The sequence below is a fragment of the Poecilia reticulata genome, chromosome 7, assembly GCF_904066995.2.
Source record: "Poecilia reticulata chromosome 7, P_reticulata-male-v2, whole genome shotgun sequence".
Classification (NCBI taxonomy): Eukaryota; Metazoa; Chordata; class Actinopteri; order Cyprinodontiformes; family Poeciliidae; genus Poecilia; species Poecilia reticulata.
Genome location: NC_088836.1, coordinates 32,382,675 through 32,401,200, shown reverse-complemented (window position 1 = coordinate 32,401,200; position 18,526 = coordinate 32,382,675). Strand labels below are relative to the sequence as shown.

General features: G+C 46.4%; 2 protein-coding genes and 1 long non-coding RNA gene across 7 annotated transcripts; 2 read left to right on the top strand and 1 right to left on the bottom strand.

Moving 5' to 3' along the window:
* The first annotated feature begins 393 nt into the window (after nt 1–393).
* tfe3a (transcription factor binding to IGHM enhancer 3a) lies at nt 394–8,889 on the top strand. 2 transcript variants are annotated; one of them, XM_081609510.1, is made up of 11 exons: nt 394–697; nt 2,724–2,822; nt 2,988–3,050; nt 3,142–3,307; nt 3,376–3,555; nt 3,941–4,036; nt 6,355–6,466; nt 6,575–6,631; nt 6,801–6,876; nt 6,965–7,112; nt 7,281–8,889. In XM_081609510.1, the coding sequence occupies exons 1-11, from the start codon at nt 555–557 to the stop codon at nt 7,527–7,529; spliced, it is 1,389 nt and encodes a 462-aa protein (XP_081465636.1). In that variant the 5' UTR covers nt 394–554; the 3' UTR covers nt 7,530–8,889. The 2 variants fall into 2 exon arrangements, with proteins under 2 accessions (XP_081465636.1, XP_081465635.1); XM_081609509.1 differs by having other exon boundaries at nt 395–697; nt 7,218–8,889.
* A 626-nt stretch (nt 8,890–9,515) lies between these two features.
* On the bottom strand, nt 9,516–18,291 carry LOC103460223 (uncharacterized). 4 transcript variants are annotated; one of them, XM_008402315.3, is made up of 5 exons: nt 18,026–18,159; nt 14,826–14,953; nt 13,990–14,112; nt 13,769–13,915; nt 9,516–11,718 (listed from the first exon to the last, which is right to left on the bottom strand). In XM_008402315.3, exons 2-5 carry the CDS (start codon nt 14,950–14,952, stop codon nt 11,447–11,449), a joined length of 669 nt encoding a protein of 222 aa, XP_008400537.1. In that variant the 5' UTR covers nt 14,953; nt 18,026–18,159; the 3' UTR covers nt 9,516–11,446. The 4 variants fall into 4 exon arrangements, with proteins under 4 accessions (XP_008400537.1, XP_008400538.1, XP_008400539.1 ...); XM_008402316.3 differs by lacking the exon at nt 18,026–18,159 and adding an exon at nt 16,547–16,959; XM_008402317.3 differs by having other exon boundaries at nt 11,576–12,017; nt 18,026–18,291.
* LOC103460224 (uncharacterized) lies at nt 15,565–17,541 on the top strand. The gene is made up of 2 exons (XR_532878.3): nt 15,565–15,963; nt 17,153–17,541. It is a non-coding gene; the product is annotated as an uncharacterized LOC103460224 (long non-coding RNA).
* Nucleotides 18,292–18,526: the final 235 nt, after the last annotated feature.

Below are 18,526 nucleotides of genomic sequence, written 5' to 3'. Positions count from 1 at the left end.
ATTTGGCATTTATTTCTTATCCAGTTCGTTGTTTGAAAGCCTTTGTTTCTGTTAATTATGTCTATTTATTTGTACAGTTAATGACAATATGAGATTCAAAATATTAAACCAATAATAAACACATTTTAAATGCAGAAACTTATTCTTAATGAAAACTATGTTTAATAACTGCTAAAGGGTTATTTTTCAAAATATAGTATGACTTTAATAGTAATAATAATAATAATAATAATAATAATAATAATAATAATAATAATAATAATAATAATAATAGTGGTAGCTGTATTTATTTAGGGAGAAATCCTAATGTTTAAGGGAAATATTTTAGGTGTAACAAATGAAGTTAAACAAATAGAACAGAGTTTCTAGATCACAGCTGGTGCCTGTCTGATCTGTGTGTTTTAGCTCTGTGCGGTTCGGTGTTAGATTTCATCTCCAGATTTTTCCTCATCCTCTGTCTCTGCTCCCCGCAGTGAGTCTCCCCGGCTGCAGCTCCTCATTTCATCCCGGCGCCCGCAGGAACATCTCGCCCCTCTCTGCGCCTCTCTGGAGAAATGTCAGACGTCGGCTCGGATCAGGTCCGGACCGGAGAGCAGAACTGGAGCCGAACCGAGCCGAACCAACAGGAGGCCTCGGTTCCTCAGTCGCACACCGTGTTCGTGATCCTGGACTCGGCTGAAACTCTCAACTTGGTCCAGTAAGTCTGGAAGCGTTTTCCGTTATCTGTTACCAGACTCCGGTCAGAAAACTGTCAGTTTTGATGTGATTGGAGTTATGGATAAAATATCTGCCTTATTTAAGCAAACTGAGAACTTGGTTGGTCCAGCCGTCGGTTCGGATGAATTCGGCTCAGTAATAATCGTGGTTTCTGTTGGAATATTATTGGCATAGATCCGTGAAACGACTGGGGGATCTCAAAGGAGGAAAACTAAAGTTAGAGTTGAGGCTTAAATGTGGTGATGTTTGAATGGAGTTTGGTCTGATGAAGCTTGAGAGAAACAGCAAAGTTAATATTTGTCAGAGTGGAATGCTGAATCTGCACTCTGATGAAGATGATGATGGCAGGTTATTGTTGTTGTGTTCTATTTTACCTTTGACCCCTGAACCTTCTGTGATGACTCATCAGACAGGAATCTCCTCCTCTTCAGACTGAGGGAAGCCAGCCCTCCTCTGCTCTCACGCAGCTTTGACTCCACCTCAGCTGCTGTTGGCTCCAGGAATCTGTTTGTCCTCACTGGGATTCAGACCTGGATCAGATCAGTTCTGGGAAACTGTTCTGTACCTTGTTTTGGGTACAGCTGGATTTTGTTGGGAGACGGTGAAGTGGTGATGAGTCACAGCTGCTCTGCAGGCCTGGATCTGTTCAGACACATAAGACTTCGTGGGAACAGAAAGCAAAAGCAGACGAAGGTTTAGATTAACAGGTAAACTGAAGCTGGGAAACACCTGGGAGGGACAGTCAAGTTTATTTATATAAAACAATTCAGCAACATGGCAGTTCAAAGTGCTTCCCACCACAAACAGATCATGCTGTAACTAATATTGAGACAAGCAATAAACATCTAACGCCATCATCAAAATCAACATCAAATATGCTGATCAGTTTTCCAGAGTTTATTAGTTAATAAACTCTAATCAGGTGGTTTTTAGCCTTTATTTAAAGGAACTCAGTGTTTCAGCTGTTTTACAGTTTTCTGGAGGTTTGGTCCAGATTTGTGGTCCACAGAAGCTGAATGCTGCTTCTCCACGTTTGGTTCTGATTCTGGGGATGCAGAGCAGAACCAGAAACATAACCATAACCAGAAGATCTGAGAGGTGTGGAAGGCTACAACAACAGCAGCAGCAGCAGATCTTTAATGTGATTTATAAACTACCAGCAGTAGCTTAAAGTCTGTTCTCTCAGTGAAGGACTGTAGAACTGGGTGGTGTAGAACTGGGTGGTGTCTCTATCTTCCTGGTTTTAGTCAGAACTCCAGCAGCAGTGTTCTGAATCAGCTGCAGCTGGACCATTGAATTGTTAGTCAGACCTGTGAAGACACTGCTGCAGTAGTCAATGCAACTAAAGATTAACACAGTAATCATTCTGGGACATTTGTTCTTTAATCCTGGAAATGTTCTTCAACTGATAAGGCCGACTTTGTAACTGTCTTTATGTAGCTCTGAAAGTTCAGGTCCGAGTCCATCACTATATCCAGATTTCGGGCATGGTCTCTATTTTCTAACTGTAATAACTGACCGACATCTCAAATCAGATGTGGGTATAGCAAGAAAAACAGAATTAAAACTATGTTTAATCAATAACTCATAATTCTTTTTCAAAATCTGCTAACATAAAAAATGTTCCCCTTGTACCGACATCTCCCTACTCTCAGACCGTCTCTGTTTTCCTAAAGCATCCCCCTGTTGTAAATACAAAATTATTCAGAAATTCCAGTTTTCCTGTGAATATTCAGTAACACGTCCTCATTCAGCAGAGATGACCTCATAAACCTGACCGGTTGCTAAGGAACCCACAACAGCATAAAAACCAGAACACCTTCACACTCAGGAAATGGTTAAACTAGACAGCTACCAGATGTTCCTCTTCTTTTCTCTAGTCCAGTGTTTGCAGTTCTCCGTCTGCAGAGCATCTCATGAGATGATGAAGCTAACTGTCAGCTTATTTGATCGATTGAGTCCTGATTCTGATTGGTTCTGATTGGTTGATTTTCTGTGTGTTTAAGGATGGAGTCTGGGATTGTGGCCGACATCGAGGTTGACAGTTTGATTCCCACAGACAGTGACATCTTCTACCAGATCAAGAGCCAGCCAATCAGCATCAGGTGAGTCACCTTACAGGTTAAATCGTCCAGGTACTGACTACCTCCTGGCCAGGTACTGACTACCTCCTGGCCAGGTACTGACTACCTCCTGGCCAGGTACCGACTACCTCCTGGAAAGTCAGCGTAGTGGTTTTCATGACAACTTAATTATGTCTCTACTTTCAGCTCCTCTGCAGCATCCCCCTCTTTGTCATCTTCATCGTCTCTTCCGTCGGTGATGTCGTCCCGGTGAGCACCTGCACCTGTTTTGTTTTCTGGTACCTGTTATTCTCTTAGTGTCCTGCAGGGGGCGCTGACAGGTCACCTGCTGCTCCTGCAGGGTTCTGATGCGCCAGGGGCTGATGCGGCAGCAGGCGCTGGAGGAGCAGCAGAAGGAGGCGCAGCAGCAGAGGGAGGCGCAGCGCTGCAGCGACTCCTCCTCCCCTATCAGCCTGGCTAACTCCGCCCCCTGCACACCTGCCCAGGTTCCCGTGGAGGTGCTGAAGGTACAGTCCGGCCCAGCAGGGAAACCCAGCTGCTAAGGTCGGCGCTGATGATCCTGTGTTTCCAACAGGTTCAGACTCACCTGGAGAACCCCACCAGGTACCACATCCAGCAGGCCCAGAGGCAGCAGGTCCGCCAGTACCTGTCCAACACCATGACAGCCAATCAGCAGCCAGCGCTGCAGCCAAGCCCCTCCCCCCAGCAGGACTCTGGTGCCACGCTGTCCGATGAGAGCAGCCCAAAGCAGGAGGTAACGACCAGAACCGGGCCGGCAGCAGCAGGTTTTGCAGTTGGTCCTGTGACGGCCAGCAGCCGGACAGGAAGCAGCGTCAGCTCAACAGGAAGCAGTGTCAGCTCAACAGGAAGCAGTGTCAGCTCTAACTGCTTCCTGTCTGGCTGCAGCTGCTGAGTCGGCACCTCCAGAGGATCTGAGTCAGGCCGCAGGAAGCCAGGAAAACCACTTCCTGTTGGAGATGGAGCTGCTGCTGCCGCACTCATCCATCCATCCATCCATCCATCCATCCATCCATCCATCCATCCATCCATCCATCCATCCATCCATCCATCCATCCATCCATCCATCCATCCATCCATCCATCCTCCAGCTCTCTTCTTGAGCTCTTCTTCTTCTTTAGATGGAGGAAACAGTCATTGATGACATCAGCTTGGAGTCGAGTCTAAACGAGGATCTTCTGACTCTGATCGACTCTGGCCTGCAGCTCACCAACACGGTATGCACTCATTATACCTGCAGTCTGAGTGCAACAAAGGGGCGTGGCCATCAATCACAGGGGCGTGGCCACCAATCACAGGGGCGTGTCCACCCACCACAGGGGCGTGGACACCCACCACAGGGGCGTGGCCACCCACCACAGGGGCGTGGACACCCACCACAGGGGTGTGGACACCAATCACAGGGGCGTGGCCACCCACCACAGGGGCGTGGACACCCACCACAGGGGTGTGGACACCAATCACAGGGGCGTGGCCACCCACCACAGGGGCGTGGCCACCCGCCACAGGGGCGTGACCACCCACCACAGGGGCGTGGCCACCCACCACAGGGGCGTGGCCACCCACCACAGGGGCGTGGCCACCAATCACAGGGGCGTGGCCACCCACCACAGGGGCGTGGACACCAATCACAGGGGCGTGGACACCCACCACAGGGACGTGGCCACCCACCACAGGGGCGTGGCCATCTGCTAGGAGATAATCCAATTGATTTCTGTCACATGATGTTCTGCTTAATCAGAACCTTCTGGATCAGTCCGACCCGCTCAGTGATTTGTTTTAACTGACAGCGTGAAGTGGGCGGGGTTTATGTCCTGCTCTGCACCTGGCCAGCAGGGGGCAGACTGACTGCTCTGTGTTTCTGTCAGAGGACCAACAGTCTGTAGCCGCTGACGCTGCCTCAGTCTCACTTCAGCTTTCCACACTTCCCCCTCTCAATGGGCGGAGCCTCACTGTGTGTGTGTGTGTGTGTGTGTGTGTCAGGGAAATAATGAAGTTGTGGGAGTTTTCTGTTCTTCTTAAAGGACGTGTTTCCCCATTTTTCAACAGTTGTCTGAACAGAAAGAGGAAGAGCTGCAGCTCACTGTGTGTGTGTCGTTAATGTGTGTGTGTGTTGGGGTGTGTGTGAGAGAGCAGAGGACATGAGGATTTTGGTGTTGCTGCCGGATCATGAGAAGAGGAGGATTAAATCAGAGGTAAAAGTTGCAGTCTGTCTTGTTTTCAGAGCTTCAAATACTGCAGGTCCAGATGGTTCTCCAGAACCTCCAGGATGTTCTCTGGGTTTTCCAAGAGGTTTTCCAGGTTTTCCAGGCCTGGTTTAGCCGGGTATCTGTGGCTCTCTGGGTTTTCCTGCGAATCTTGGAGGTTTTGTGCTACTCGTTTTCAAAAATGCTTCAGTCAGCAGAACCTCCGTCTGTCAGAGGTTTCCTTTAAAAACAAACTGGTTCTGGCAGGAAATGGACCAGGAGGACTCAGGCTGATTCTCATCCAGCCAGAATCTGTTCACAGGTCAGAGTCCCAGTAGAACCAGTGGTGCTGAGACCTATTTGGATTGAGCCAGAACCGATAGATCAGTGTTTCCCAGCCCTGGTCCTCAAGGCTCACTGCCCTGCATGATTTAGACGTTTCCCTGTTTAATGCGCCTCATTCAGCTGATTGCAGTTCAGCAAAGACCTGCTAATTGAAATCACCTGAAGCCAGGAAACACCTAAAGCATGCAGGGCAGTGAGCCTTGAGGACCAGGGCTGGAATCACTGCGATAGATGGTCCTGAGTGGAACCAAGTGGATCCTGTAGGTGAAACGGCTCCCCCTGGTGGCAGAAGCAGGAACTGGGATCCGATTCTCTCCAATCTGGAGCTTCAGATGTGGAACCATTAGCTTCTTTTGGATCAAACTACTTCTGGGACTCGATTAAAATCCAGATAATTTCATGGTTTGTAATGAAAGAAAAAGAGTCATATCGACAAAATCATCAATATTTTCGATTTCATAGCCGTTTGTGTGACTACATTATTGACCAACTAGCCATCTGATCTCAGCAGCAGAGATATTAATCATTTTTAATCTTCAGATTCTTCATCCATCAGATTGGAGCAAAGTGTTTTCCAATCCAATCATCTGATCATTCATGGAGACTCTTTAGGAATGTGGATGCTCACATTAGCATTAGCTGCTGCACGTTAGCATTGAGATGCTATTTTAGGCTAGCATTGCTTCATTTGTAGGCTAACTGCTTTTAGCACAACTAGAACACAGCAACAGCTTTTTCCAGCGTCCAATCAGATCATTTAGAAGCAGAAATGAACTGAGAGAAGACGTTTCATCGCTGCTGTGAGCAGATGTAGCTGTGCGTCAGATTTACAACCGGACCAGAAACAAACAATTGCAAAGGTTCCATTGTGTCAAAATGAATGAGTTAAACTGGGTCGGAGCTCTGACCCAAGTGGGTCGGCTGAGCCAGAACCAACTGGTCATCCAGGTGTTGGTCTACCTGCAGCAGGGCGTGTTTCTCATCCTCTGATTGGCCCGTTGCAGCTGCCAGCAGCGGGGAGCATGCTGGATGTCTATGGAGGGATGTCCATCCCCACCATCGCCGTTAGCAACAGCTGCCCGGCCGACCTGCATGCCGTCAAGCAGGAGCTAACAGGTAAATGTGACAAATGTCCGGTCTGATCCGGTCCGATCTGCAGTAGAACTCTGTGTTCCTGCTGCTCAGCTCCGACTGACCCTCCTCTCCTTCTTCTTGTCGCTGCAGATGTGGAGACCAAAGCTCTGATGAAGGAGCGGCAGAAGAAGGACAACCACAACCTGAGTGAGTAGTCCTGCCCCTCTCAGCCAATCACAGCTCAGGACTTCCTGTTGGAACAGGAAGAGGCAGTTCAGACTCTGATTCCTCATCAGAGGAACACGTCTGGACTGATTTCATGTGAAAACCAAAACTCTTTATCCAGACTTCAACTTGTCTGACCTTTATGTTTCAGTTGAGAGGAGACGGCGCTTCAATATCAACGACCGCATCAAGGAGCTCGGAGCGCTGATCCCCAAGTCCTCTGACCCGTCAGTATTCATGCTAGCCATGCTACGCTAGTAGCTATTGGCACTGCTAATGGCCTTAACGAGGCGTGCTCTATGATTGGCTGTTCAGGGAAACCAGGTGGAACAAAGGCACCATCCTGAAGGCGTCTGTGGATTACATCCGCAAACTGCAGAAAGAGCAGCAGAGAGCCAGAGAGATGGAGGAGAGGCAGCGCAGGCTGGAGAGCACCAACCGCTCGCTGCAACTTCGCATACAGGTAAGGGAGCAGAGCCTGGGAGTGAATGGGTGAGGGGGCGGGGCCTGTCCCTTACGGGGCGTGTCCTGTCCTGTGTTTGCTGAAGTGATTTGTGTTTGGTGACAGGAGTTGGAGCTCCAAGCTCGCCTTCATGGCGTCTCCTCTTCCTCCATCTCTGTGGACCCCCAGACGCTCCTGTCCCCGCTATTGCCCAACCCGTCGCTGAGCTTCATGGACCTGGACGACTCCCACCAGGCGTCCGCTGTCTTCTCCACGGACCTGGTGGCGGAGTTGGGGGCGGGGCTGAGCGACCTGGGGGCGGGGCTTCTGATGGAGGAGGACGGGGGCGGGGCTGTGATGTCCGACCCGCTGCTGTCCTGCGGCGCCTCGAAGACCAGCAGCCGGCGGAGCAGTTTCAGCATGGACGAGGACCTTTGATGATGTCACCACAGGATGGTCTCTGATTGGCTGAGGGGGCCGGGTCAAAGATTTAGCAAAGAAATCGATAGAACAATTTATAGTCTGTGATGTCCAACATATTCAGATTACAAAATACAGACAACGTAACCATGGCAACCACTTCATGCTAACTGCTGTGAGTCATTGTTGTGTAACCATGGCGACATTTTCCTCACTGTGTTACCATGGCAACCTTTACGTTCACCTTAAAACGGATCAGCACCAGAGCTGACTGGTGGTTAAATAACAATCTGTCATCTGATTGGCTGATTTGAGCAGGTCGTGGGTTCGACAGGTGAGCCCTCAGGTGTGTTGCTCACCTGCTTGTACAAAGCTGTAAATTCACAGAAATCTATAATCAGTGTGCTGGAAAGATTTTATGGAGGTTTTATGAAGAAGAAGATAAATTTTTCTGGTCCAGATTGTTTACTTCCTGTTTGTGTCCATGTTTCAATGTCCTGCTGGAGACAAAGTTCAGGACCTACAGAAGGGAAATCAGGGACCGGTACCTGGACCCTGTGGTTCCGGACTGGCAGATACTCCAGAGTTGACTCACTGCGATGCTAGCATCTTTTAAGAAAACTGGCATGTACCAGTTTTGCTGCCAGTTTTGTTGATGTCCTGCATTGTGGGAAAGTGGGAAATTAGTTACCTAACCCATTCGTCAGGAGTTCTTCCTGGTTCATAGGTCAGTCTCCTACAGACTCAGTCTGGGTCCTCTGGACTTGGCAAAGCGCTATACAAGTACAAACCATCTATTATGAATTTATTTTGGGCTGTTTTTTGCCTCTGGAGGTCTACGTGTTTCTGATTCTGACCTGCATCTGAAGATGCACTAACATAATTGGCTGCTAGTGCAATCATGTTAACACGATGAACATGACGACATGCTATCATGATGAGCGGGGGCGTGATGATTCTTTTACATTTTAATCAAGCATTAAATAATAACATTTTGATATTTCTGAACATTTCCAAACTCATGCCTTTAGCTGTTAGCTCAGAGTGCTAACTAGTGTTACACACTCAACCAAGGGAAATGGATGGACGTTTGGGACATTATCTGCTGTTGTTCATGTTACTAATCCCAGCCACTGAAAATGAAGCTAACTGCAATCATGTCTGCTGTTAGCTGAGTGTTAGCATCATTGCCGGTTGTCATCGGGATCACATGGAATTAGTCACAAAGGGAAATCTGTTTCTCTGGTCCTTCATGCTGTTTTATGTTAATGATGTTTACATGTAGTCTGTTTATAATCTTAGCTAAGATTGTGTTTTTTAAAACTATTAAATTTCACACTCTGTTATCTTTCATATAGAATAAATATTCAAACAGAAATGTGAGTGCTTTTGTCTCCGTGTACAACAGATGGGCTTTTTCTCAAAACAATATCAGAGTCGCATATATATTATTTATATTTATCTCAGCATGATGTGATGAGGAAAACATCTCAAAACAGGCAATACAGACGGATGTGAACCAATCAGACTTTCTGCTTTCACACTTTTATTGTTTTCCATCTTTGGAGCAAATTGCTCAAATATTGTACTGAGTTCAAACGGCTGAAAGAAGAAAATTCAGGAAACTAATGTGTTCAGAGAGAATATGGAGTCTGTTTTCAATAGAAAAAAACATATTTGATAATTTAACATAACCTTGGAAAATTACATCTCCACAAATAATGTGGCATAAATTGAATTTCAAAAGACAGAAACATTTCAATATAAACATGACAGACACCCTGACTACAATGGAGATGCTGCCATCTGTGGGACTCTGTAAGTATTGCACCTGTGTGACACCAGTTCAAATTAGGCTTCATAAATATTTATTGTAGTCATTCATCAAAACAGATGCCTGCTGAGAAAGAAGACAGGATTTAAATGGTTTAACAAAACTATTTAATTCCTACTTCAAATAGAAAGTAAATCAGATCTGAAAAATAAAGAAAGCAGAGAGATCTGTTTGAGTTTTGAGTATTTTTATAACTTTATTAGAAAAATGGCAAATTAATAAAATATCTGCTGAATATATTATCAAAATACATTTCAGCGGGAGTTTACTGATCACTTCAGTTCATAGGTTAGTATGTCAACAACATATAATTGTAAAGTTAAAAATAAAAACTAAATATACATTAACAGCAATATTTTGTTCCCGTTTCCTACTAAGTTACGTTCATCTGTATTCTGTTGTTGTCCAGCAGGGGGCGCTTTAAATCTAATTCACAGAAACTGGTGAGAAAAGCAGCCTCAGTTCTGGAGGAGTGTGTTCTGGTTGACCTGCAGTTTGGGGCCTCTGTCTCTGTCTGCAACCAACGCATGAGGACTCCCTGTTATGTGAGGACCTTATGCAACGGGTGGATGTGTTTTAGTTAATCTGATTCAAGTCTACTCTGTGGACTGAAATGGATTTTTTCTCTCCTATCAAACACAGAGGGAAAAACAGGAGGTTTGTCTTTGATGCTGCGCTGATGTCAGAGGTCAGGAACCACTGTCTTCTCAGTGGTTTCCCTTTTCCTGTTTGAATGTCCTGGCCTTTGTTCCAACAAACACAGACTTCCTGTTCGTACCGGGTGAACATCCTGTCCCACCCGCTCCGCCCCTCCTGAGCTGTCAATCTCAGAGACCTCACCATGAAGTTCATAGTAGCTGCAGACAGTTTACGGCTACGAAGCGTCTGAATAACACTGAATGTACAGCAGCTAATCGTTCACCTTAGAATTTCAATGATGATGTAATTAATGACTGTTTTGTACAAATAAGACAAGAGTTTGTGCGATCAGTTTGTAGCTTTTGTGTAAATCTGTGACAAAAGTAGAATCCTGGAGAACATCAGCAATAAAAAGTCAAAAATATACTTTTTTGACTTTTAACCTGTTAAAAAAGTCTTTTCCACTAAGACAGATGGAATAAATTTGTATTATGCTGATGATATATCGGATGGTATCAAGTATTGCCACCCATAAATCATTCAAGAATTCAGATTAAAATCCGTCATCCAGCAGAGCTCTGATTGGTCCAGATGTTCCTACCAGAGGAAAACCTCAGATACATTCTTATCATAACAGAATTTGCTTCTTATTACATCCGTTTGCTTTCTGTCTTCTCAACCAACATCTGATTGGAGGTCTAAATGTTTCTGATTCTGACATGCTAACATGACGACATGCTAACATAGTGACATGCTTACATGACGACATGCTAACGTGACAACATAACATGTCAACATGCTAACATAGTGACATGCTAACATGACGACATGCCAACATAATCAAATGCTAACAAGACAACATGCTAACATGACAACATAACATGTCAACATGCTAACATAGTGACATGCTAACATGACGACATGCTAACATAGTCAAATGCTAACAAGACAACATGCTAACGTGACAACATAACATATCAACATGCTAACATAATTACATGCTAACATGAAGATGGACATGATCACATGCAAATAATACAAAATTAACGTAAACTTGATTTATGAGATATGGGTCTTTGACCTTTTGACCCCAGAGTGACTTTATTTAGAAGTGCTGATAAAAAACCAACCCCCTGAGACAGACTGGCGACCTGTCCAGGTGACCCCGCCTCTCGCCCGAAACGGCACCAGCAGCCCCATCAGGGCCAAGGGTGTTAGAAAATGGATGATAAAAAACAAGCTTTTAAAACTGTCTTTTGTTTAATTAAATTATTTCATATTTTTCATAAATATGTGTCTCTACAGTCGGCTCCTTGCTTCTTCTTTCATATTCAGGTCGGAGAACCTTTGTGCTGATCCGAGATCCAAACGGGATGCGGCTCGTTCAGAACAACCAAGGAAATCCCTGGGGTTCTGTCCTTTGCTGTGACGTCATCATCCAGTCCTCCCCTGATTGGCCGCCCTATGAAGGGAAAACGATAGCGCAGCACTCCAAGCAGACCTCCAGGCAGTCAGACGACGCGCAGCAGTTTTCCAGCATCCCGCAGTCCAACACCGCCTGGCACGCCTCCTCCGTGCACGCCGCCTCCCCGGCCGCCTCCAAGCAGCAGCAGCACGCCGCACCGTCGCAGCAACTGGCTCCGCCCACGCCGCAGGCCAGACACTCCCCCAGCGCCGAGCACATGGACAGCAGCTCACAGAACAGGCAGGCCAGCAGGCAGTGGACGCAGCAGTCTGCAGGGACAATCCGGGAAACATCTGAGAAGATCTTCAATTAGCGCAGAGGAGAATCAGATCCGACGCTTTTATTCCATCGTGACACTTTATGGAGGCAGAATATTTCACATTTGGTCTCATTTGCAGTTTTTCTTTCATTTTCTCCCAACGTTTCTCTGTCAAGACTTCCTGTGTCAGTTTGTCCCACTGGTCCACCAGGGGACATGTCCTACAGTGTCCAACAGAATGTCTTCTGTCCCAGACAGGTCCCGAAAAAGGAAACATCAACATCAGGGGTGTACAAACTTTTTGCCCTGCTGGAAAATGTAAACTATGAGGAGAGGGTGGATTTCATAAAAAATATGCAAAAATGAATGTTTTGTGATTTCTTTTCTTTAATTAAATCTGCATATTATTAAAAACATAAAAGGACTTTGGACTGTAAAACTGACCATTTCCACATTTTGGGTCATCAGCTGTTTTCTGTTTCAATGACTCTGGGGCCGAAGAAAATCAGTTCAAGGGCCCACAAATGGCCCCCAGGCCGCACTTTGGACACCCCTGGTCTGGGTGAAGGAATTCAGAGTTGACTTGAAGCTTTGCTGTCTGGCTCTGGTTCTGTTACTGGTTCTGGTTCTGTGGGTGTGACCCGGAGCTGATGGGAGGCTCAGCCGCCTCTGGCTGCAGCTGATAAGCCTCCAGCTGATTTTCTGTTTTTGTTCCAGCGTCCAGAGGAGGAAATGAAAACCTGCTGCCAGCGAGTGGAAATGTTCCGAAACGTTCCGAAACCGAAACGTTCCGAATCCGAAACGTTCTGGCTCAAAACTGGGATTCATGATGTTAATCATCAGCCAGAATCTCCCAGAACCCGCCAGTCCAAACTGTGAGGTTCCTCTAATTCAGCGGTCCCCAACCCCTGGTCCGTGGACCGGTACCAGTCCATGGACCAATTGGTACCGGTCCGCGCAAGAAATAGTGAAATATTTCCTTTTTATGAATTATATGAGTCTGGGAGATCTTTTATTTTGAAAATCCTTTAACCGGATTCTCTCGGTTACTTGCCGCCAACACTGAGGCCACAAGCAGCAAAATGAGTCAGAAACAGATCAGATGTCTTTGGAAAGACAGGAGGATGGATTTATCCCGGACCGGTAGGTGAGTCCCACATTACAAGCCGCTCTGCGTAACATGCGGCGACCGGCTGCTAATGAGGCAATGAAGCTTCAAGCTGCTTCACCACGTAAAGACCAAGCAGGCTGTGGATATCAGCAACACTTCAGGTGTTATTGTCTCCCATCTCTCCCAGATGGACCGTCTCATTGCAGAGAAACAAGCTCAGGGCTCCGTTAGTCATTACCGTGAGTTAAAGTTTTCACTAAAATGTTCGTTTTTGTGGCACATCTGTATCTTATTTTGAAGGGATAGGTAAACGTTACCATAGCAACCAGAGTCAGAGCGTTTGGGTCGAGAGGAGATGAGTAGAGCTTGTGAGTCTTAAGTCTGGTTTAGACAGAAAGATTTCAGAATGTCGGCCGATTCTCCAACCCTCTGTGACCACAGAGCTGATAAAGTCCAACAGGTTCGATCGGTTCGTGTGTCCAAGGCAGGAGGAGCAACACGAACCGATTCCAGTCAGAACATCCCGACTCCAGAGGATAATCCAGTAAAACCCCCAACATGGCAGGAATTTAGAATAACCAACACGGATGACGATGTAGAAACAACAGTGATAGTTTGTGGAGTCATTTTAAGAGATAAAAGACGTAACATAAAGAAAAGGAGGTGGATGAAAGACGACGGAGCAGCCGCTCTATTTGCTGCTCTATGATTTGGAGGTGAATGTTTTTTCATAGTTAACATTTTTAACTGAATAAACATAATAATGACCTTTAGATTTAATAATAAACATTTCCACATATCATCTCCGATATGTCAGCTGTTTGGGATTCCCCTCTGCTCTGACGTCACCGCGCTTTCTGATTGGCTGACGGTTCAGCTAATCAGAACGCCCCTTCCAGGCTCTGTTCTCCCAGACCTCAGCTCATAAGCTTCGTTCTGATTGGCTCACCATTTCCAGCCACTTCCTTGATGTGGGCGGCGTCCGTCTTCAAGGAGGCGTGGCTCTTGGTCGATGACAGGCGCTTCTCATTGGTAGCTGGGCTGCAGGTGGGAGGTGGAGAGCAGCCAATGGGAGGCTGCGATGAGCTGACCACACCTGGGACAGAACAGATGACCTCACATGACCTCACAGGTGACCTTCAGCCTCAGGGAGGGGGCGGGCCTTCTCACCTTTCTGTCTGAGGGGGGCGGGGAGAAGGCGAGAGACGTCCTTGGTGGAGAAGGAGTCGGTCAAAGATTCATCGCTGCTGTCGGCTTCCTGCAGCCTATCAGAGGCAGGGGGCGGAGCCTGACCTGTGAGGAAACAGGAAGTGCCATTCTGAACCTTCTGCTGGTCCAACAGGAAGTCAGAGATCAGGAAGGAGCTGCTGCTCCAGATGGAACTGTGGCGCCATCAGAACAAAGATCCAGACGCCAGGTCTACGCTGCGCTTCGTTCTCGATGTTCTCGCCAAGGTTTCTGGCATTTAGCAAGTAGAATTCATTTTGATAATTCTAACTAAGATAAAAGAAGAAAAGTTTGGTTTGATTTCACCAAAACAAAAACAAAACTGTGTTCGTATCTAAATATGTTACGTAACACTGTATGAAGCTGAGCGTTGTGTAAAATCCTTCCATCTTAGCCTGAAACAAAATGTGTTTCCAGACACATAAAATAATTTCATGGTTAAATCCAGTAACTGTGTTACCTTCGGTTGTTATAAGAATTTATTTCCGGCCCTTTAAATCTCCCTGTTGCTCCGACTGAACGGCTTCTTTACTTCCTCCACCTCCAAACGTCAACCAGCGGAAAACTCAACGTCATCCTTCATGACGCCTCCGTTTGGTCGCTGATTGGCCGGTTAAAATTCAAACAGGAATTTCAGTCAATGGGAAAAATCCCAGACGACGTTCTGAAGGGAAATGAGAATCAACCTGGACTCTGTTCGACCCGGTTCTGTTTTCAGAGTTCTGATCTGCTCTGACCTCATGCTGGTTTCCCCTTTCAACCAGTCAGTTTTCTCTCACCTGTGCAGTGATGCGGAAGCCTCCCATTGGCCACTGGCTGCTCTGAGACGCATTCTGATTGGTTGGGATGCTTGGAAGCTCCGCCCTCAGTGCTGCCGGACCCACAGTGGAGAGATTTCACATCCATCCTGTCAGAAACAAATCACACCATTATTATTACATTTATTATATATGTATATATTTTTTTTTTCTTGTGTTGCACATCTTTTCTAAAACAAATATTTCAGAATTATTTGGTCCGCATTGCCGGCAGTAAGTTGGGCTCCTTTCCAGTCTGAGTCCTGCTGCTCCTCCCCGACGCTCTGCTGACTCAGCAGCGGCTCTTTTTGCGGGACGATGAGTTTCCCTGTCTTTACTCTCCCTAAGAGAAGCTCAGTCATCATGGAGCCGCTGCTCCTTCACACTGAGAGGAGCCAGCGGAGCGGCATCTGGTTAGCAGGGGCGGATCTACTGGGGTGGCATGGGGAGGCAGCTGCCACCCCAAACCAGAGCCTCGCCACCCCTGGTGCCGCCCCAACTGGTGACTATGAATTCAATAAATAGTTATGGCAAATCGGACATTAAGCGCATGAATCTGTTTTCCGACAACATTGAATGCAACACAATGTAACCTGACACCTACTGCTGAGTAGCGGGAAGTGAGAGAGAAGGACAGAGGGCGAGGCAGCAGCATTGATAGATGTATATGTTACTGGACGTTACTGACTTATCGTGTGCCACACATGCGCCATGCTGTCCACTGAGTCAACATTATAGGTGGTCAGGAAAATACCACAGTCACGCAAAGAATCTGAAAAATGGACAATATTTAGAGGTTAATTCAACCCTATGAATTATTTAATAAGGGCTTCAGATTTAACAGGTGAGGAAAAAAAGTTTTAACTTAAAGAAAACATTGAACAAGTGAGCAGTGGGTCAGTTATGCTAGGCTAACTGTTGCTAGCCTAACTGTTGCTAGCCTAACTGTTGCTAGGCTAACTGTTGCTAGGCTAACTGTTAGCCTGCTACTGACTTTGATAGCTTTAGCATGTGCTGCGCAGTTCGGTGTGTTTTGGTTCCGTTGGCACTAATCAACCCGCCACCACGTCATCAGCAGAGCAGCTGTTTAAATCAGCTAATCAACCGCCGCTGTGCTCAGGTGAAAACTTATTAATAATCCAAACATAGACATTAAGCCTGACAGCATAATGTAACAGACTGGATGTTCTGTTTTAGTGTTTCTGCTGCTTTTTGTGTAGAAATGTTTGTTTTTTGGTGTTGATTCCTCTGATCGGTAATCTCTGCTCTATGTGCTCGTTAGCTGCTGTCTGTCGGTCGCCATGGCAACGGATCATGTGTAATACCAACACACACGGCGAGAAAAGGCAGAATAAAAGTTGTGTTTGGTTCTTCACCTGTTTATCAGCTTTATTACCTTCATTGTGGCGCCACTGCAGCAGCTGCGGCATTTCATAAGTTAATCATCAAACTACGGCTCCTACAGCGAATTTAAAATAAAACGACTGACCAATAACAGAAATTTGCCCCTTTTTGCATCTTGACAGAACCAACAGAAACAAAATTGTTCATAGATTTGTATTATGGAGAATTGATCAAACATCAGTTTGTGTCATGATCGTGTTTCTGTTCAGTTTCCTTCCTGTCTCTCTGCTTCTTCCCCGTTGATTGTCTCCCAGGTGTGTCTCGTTCCCATGGTTACCCCTGTGTGTATTTAGTCCCACCTGTTGTCTGACGTACGTCGTCGTTTGTCTGGTTGCCATGACAGTAGAACTGTGATGGTTCAGCTGTTTCTCAGTTGCTACCCATTAGCTGTGTGCGACTCTCTGTTCTGCAGCTTCATCATTACATCATCATTTCCTGGGTCTGCGTCACTCCTCACCACCACTTCCAACCATTCCTGACAGTTTTCTTCTCTTCATTTTAAGTTGTATTTAATAAATATATTGAATAACAAATGATGGCGCTACGAATATCTGTGACAGATTTCTGCTGGTCCTGCATTGGGATAAAATGGTTTTCTGGACACAACTCAATGAATCACATAGCGACTAATAGGTGCTGCTGTCCAATCCAGTAATACATATCAATTAGCAGGAAAGACATAAAAATAATTAACTATATTAAGGAATCATATTTAATCCTCAGAGCTACATGAAGCTCATTTTGAAACAAATCAAGTAAATTAAGTCCAATGTTAGGTCTGTGTAAGCTAAATGTGATTATTTATATATATATATATATATATATATATATATATATATATATATATGCTGCCACCCCTGAAAAAATCCCTGCCCCCTCTTGCCACCCCATAAATATTTTTCTAGATCCGCCCCTGCTGGTTAGGATGGAGGATCCCTGCTGAGGACTTCACGTCCCACCAGGAGGAGACCAGACGGAGACCCGGGACAGACGGAGACCCGGGACAGACGGAGACCCGGGACAGGCTGGAGGGACGATGTTCCTCTGCTGGGAAGCCTCAGGATTCCTGGAGGAAACGGACCGGGAGGCTGGGAGGGAAATCTGGGCTGCTGACCGATCCGACATGAGGGAGGAGGATGTTTCAGAAATGCAATAAACCTTAAAATGAGCTGCTTGTAAAGTTACACAGTGAAACATTAAAGCAGTAATTTGGTTTATTGATGCTGAAAACACGCTGCGTTGTTTTACAGTGTAATAAACTCTAAAATGTTATTAAACTACAGATTTAACTTCAGTAACTGACATTTATTTATTATTATTCATTTATTACTAAATGAATAACATCGTCAAAATATGGACTTTTATTTTTAACCCACATTATTGCTGTACATTTTCACTGTAAGTCCTTCAGATGAATCCGGTCCGGACCGGTTCTGTTGGGTCCGTTTAGACTCATCTGAGAAGAGCCGCGGAGAATGAAACCGTTTCGAGGCTGTTAGAAACACCGAACGGTTCTGGACCGGTTCTGGTTCTGGACCGGTTCTGGTTCTGGACCGGTTCTGGATCTGGACCGGTTCTGGTTCTGGACCGGTTCTGGTTCTGGACCGGTTCAGCTTTTACTCCGAGGCTGAAGCAGATTCTGACCGGCAGATGTGAAAACACGGAGTGATCCAGAAACCAGCGGGTTCTGGACCGGAACAGCAGAACATTCTGCGTCCAGCAGGAAAACAACCTGAAGATCCAGAAAAACCGAAAAATCTAGAAAACTGGAAACTCACCTGCAGCGCCGCTCCGGGTCTGGTGCTGACTGAGGAGCTGAGGGGGCTGCGCTGCCTTACACACACACACACACACACACACACACACACACACACACACAGGGGGCTGTGCTTCCCTTACACACACACACACACACACACACACACACACACACACACACAGGGGGCTGTGCTTCCCTTACACACACACACACACACACACACACACAGGGGGCTGCGCTGCCTTACACACACACACACACACACACACACACACACACACAGGGGGCTGCGCTGCCTTACACACACACACACACACACACACACAGGGGGCTGTGCTTCCCTTACACACACACACACACACACACACACACACACACACAGGGGGCTGTGCTTCCCTTACACACACACACACACACACACACACACACACACACACAGGGGGCTGTGCTTCCCTTACACACACACACACACACACACACACACACACACACACACAGGGGGCTGCGCTTCCCTTACACA

Excerpts from the sequence above, each read along its gene's own strand:
- tfe3a (XM_081609509.1), top strand. The coding sequence starts at position 555 with ATGTCAGACGTCGGCTCGGATCAGGTCCGGACCGGAGAGCAGAACTGG. Across the intron at positions 6,632-6,800 it reads GAAGGACAACCACAACCTGA|TTGAGAGGAGACGGCGCTTC; the intron begins GTGAGTAGTCCT and ends TTTATGTTTCAG. Across the intron at positions 7,113-7,217 it reads CGCTGCAACTTCGCATACAG|GAGTTGGAGCTCCAAGCTCG; the intron begins GTAAGGGAGCAG and ends GTTTGGTGACAG.
- LOC103460223 (XM_008402315.3), bottom strand. The coding sequence starts at position 14,952 with ATGGATGTGAAATCTCTCCACTGTGGGTCCGGCAGCACTGAGGGCGGA. Across the intron at positions 13,916-13,989 it reads CGCCCCCCTCAGACAGAAAG|GTGTGGTCAGCTCATCGCAG; the intron begins GTGAGAAGGCCC and ends GTTCTGTCCCAG. Across the intron at positions 11,719-13,768 it reads CAAGGAAGTGGCTGGAAATG|ACTGCTGCGTCCACTGCCTG; the intron begins GTGAGCCAATCA and ends TTGTCCCTGCAG.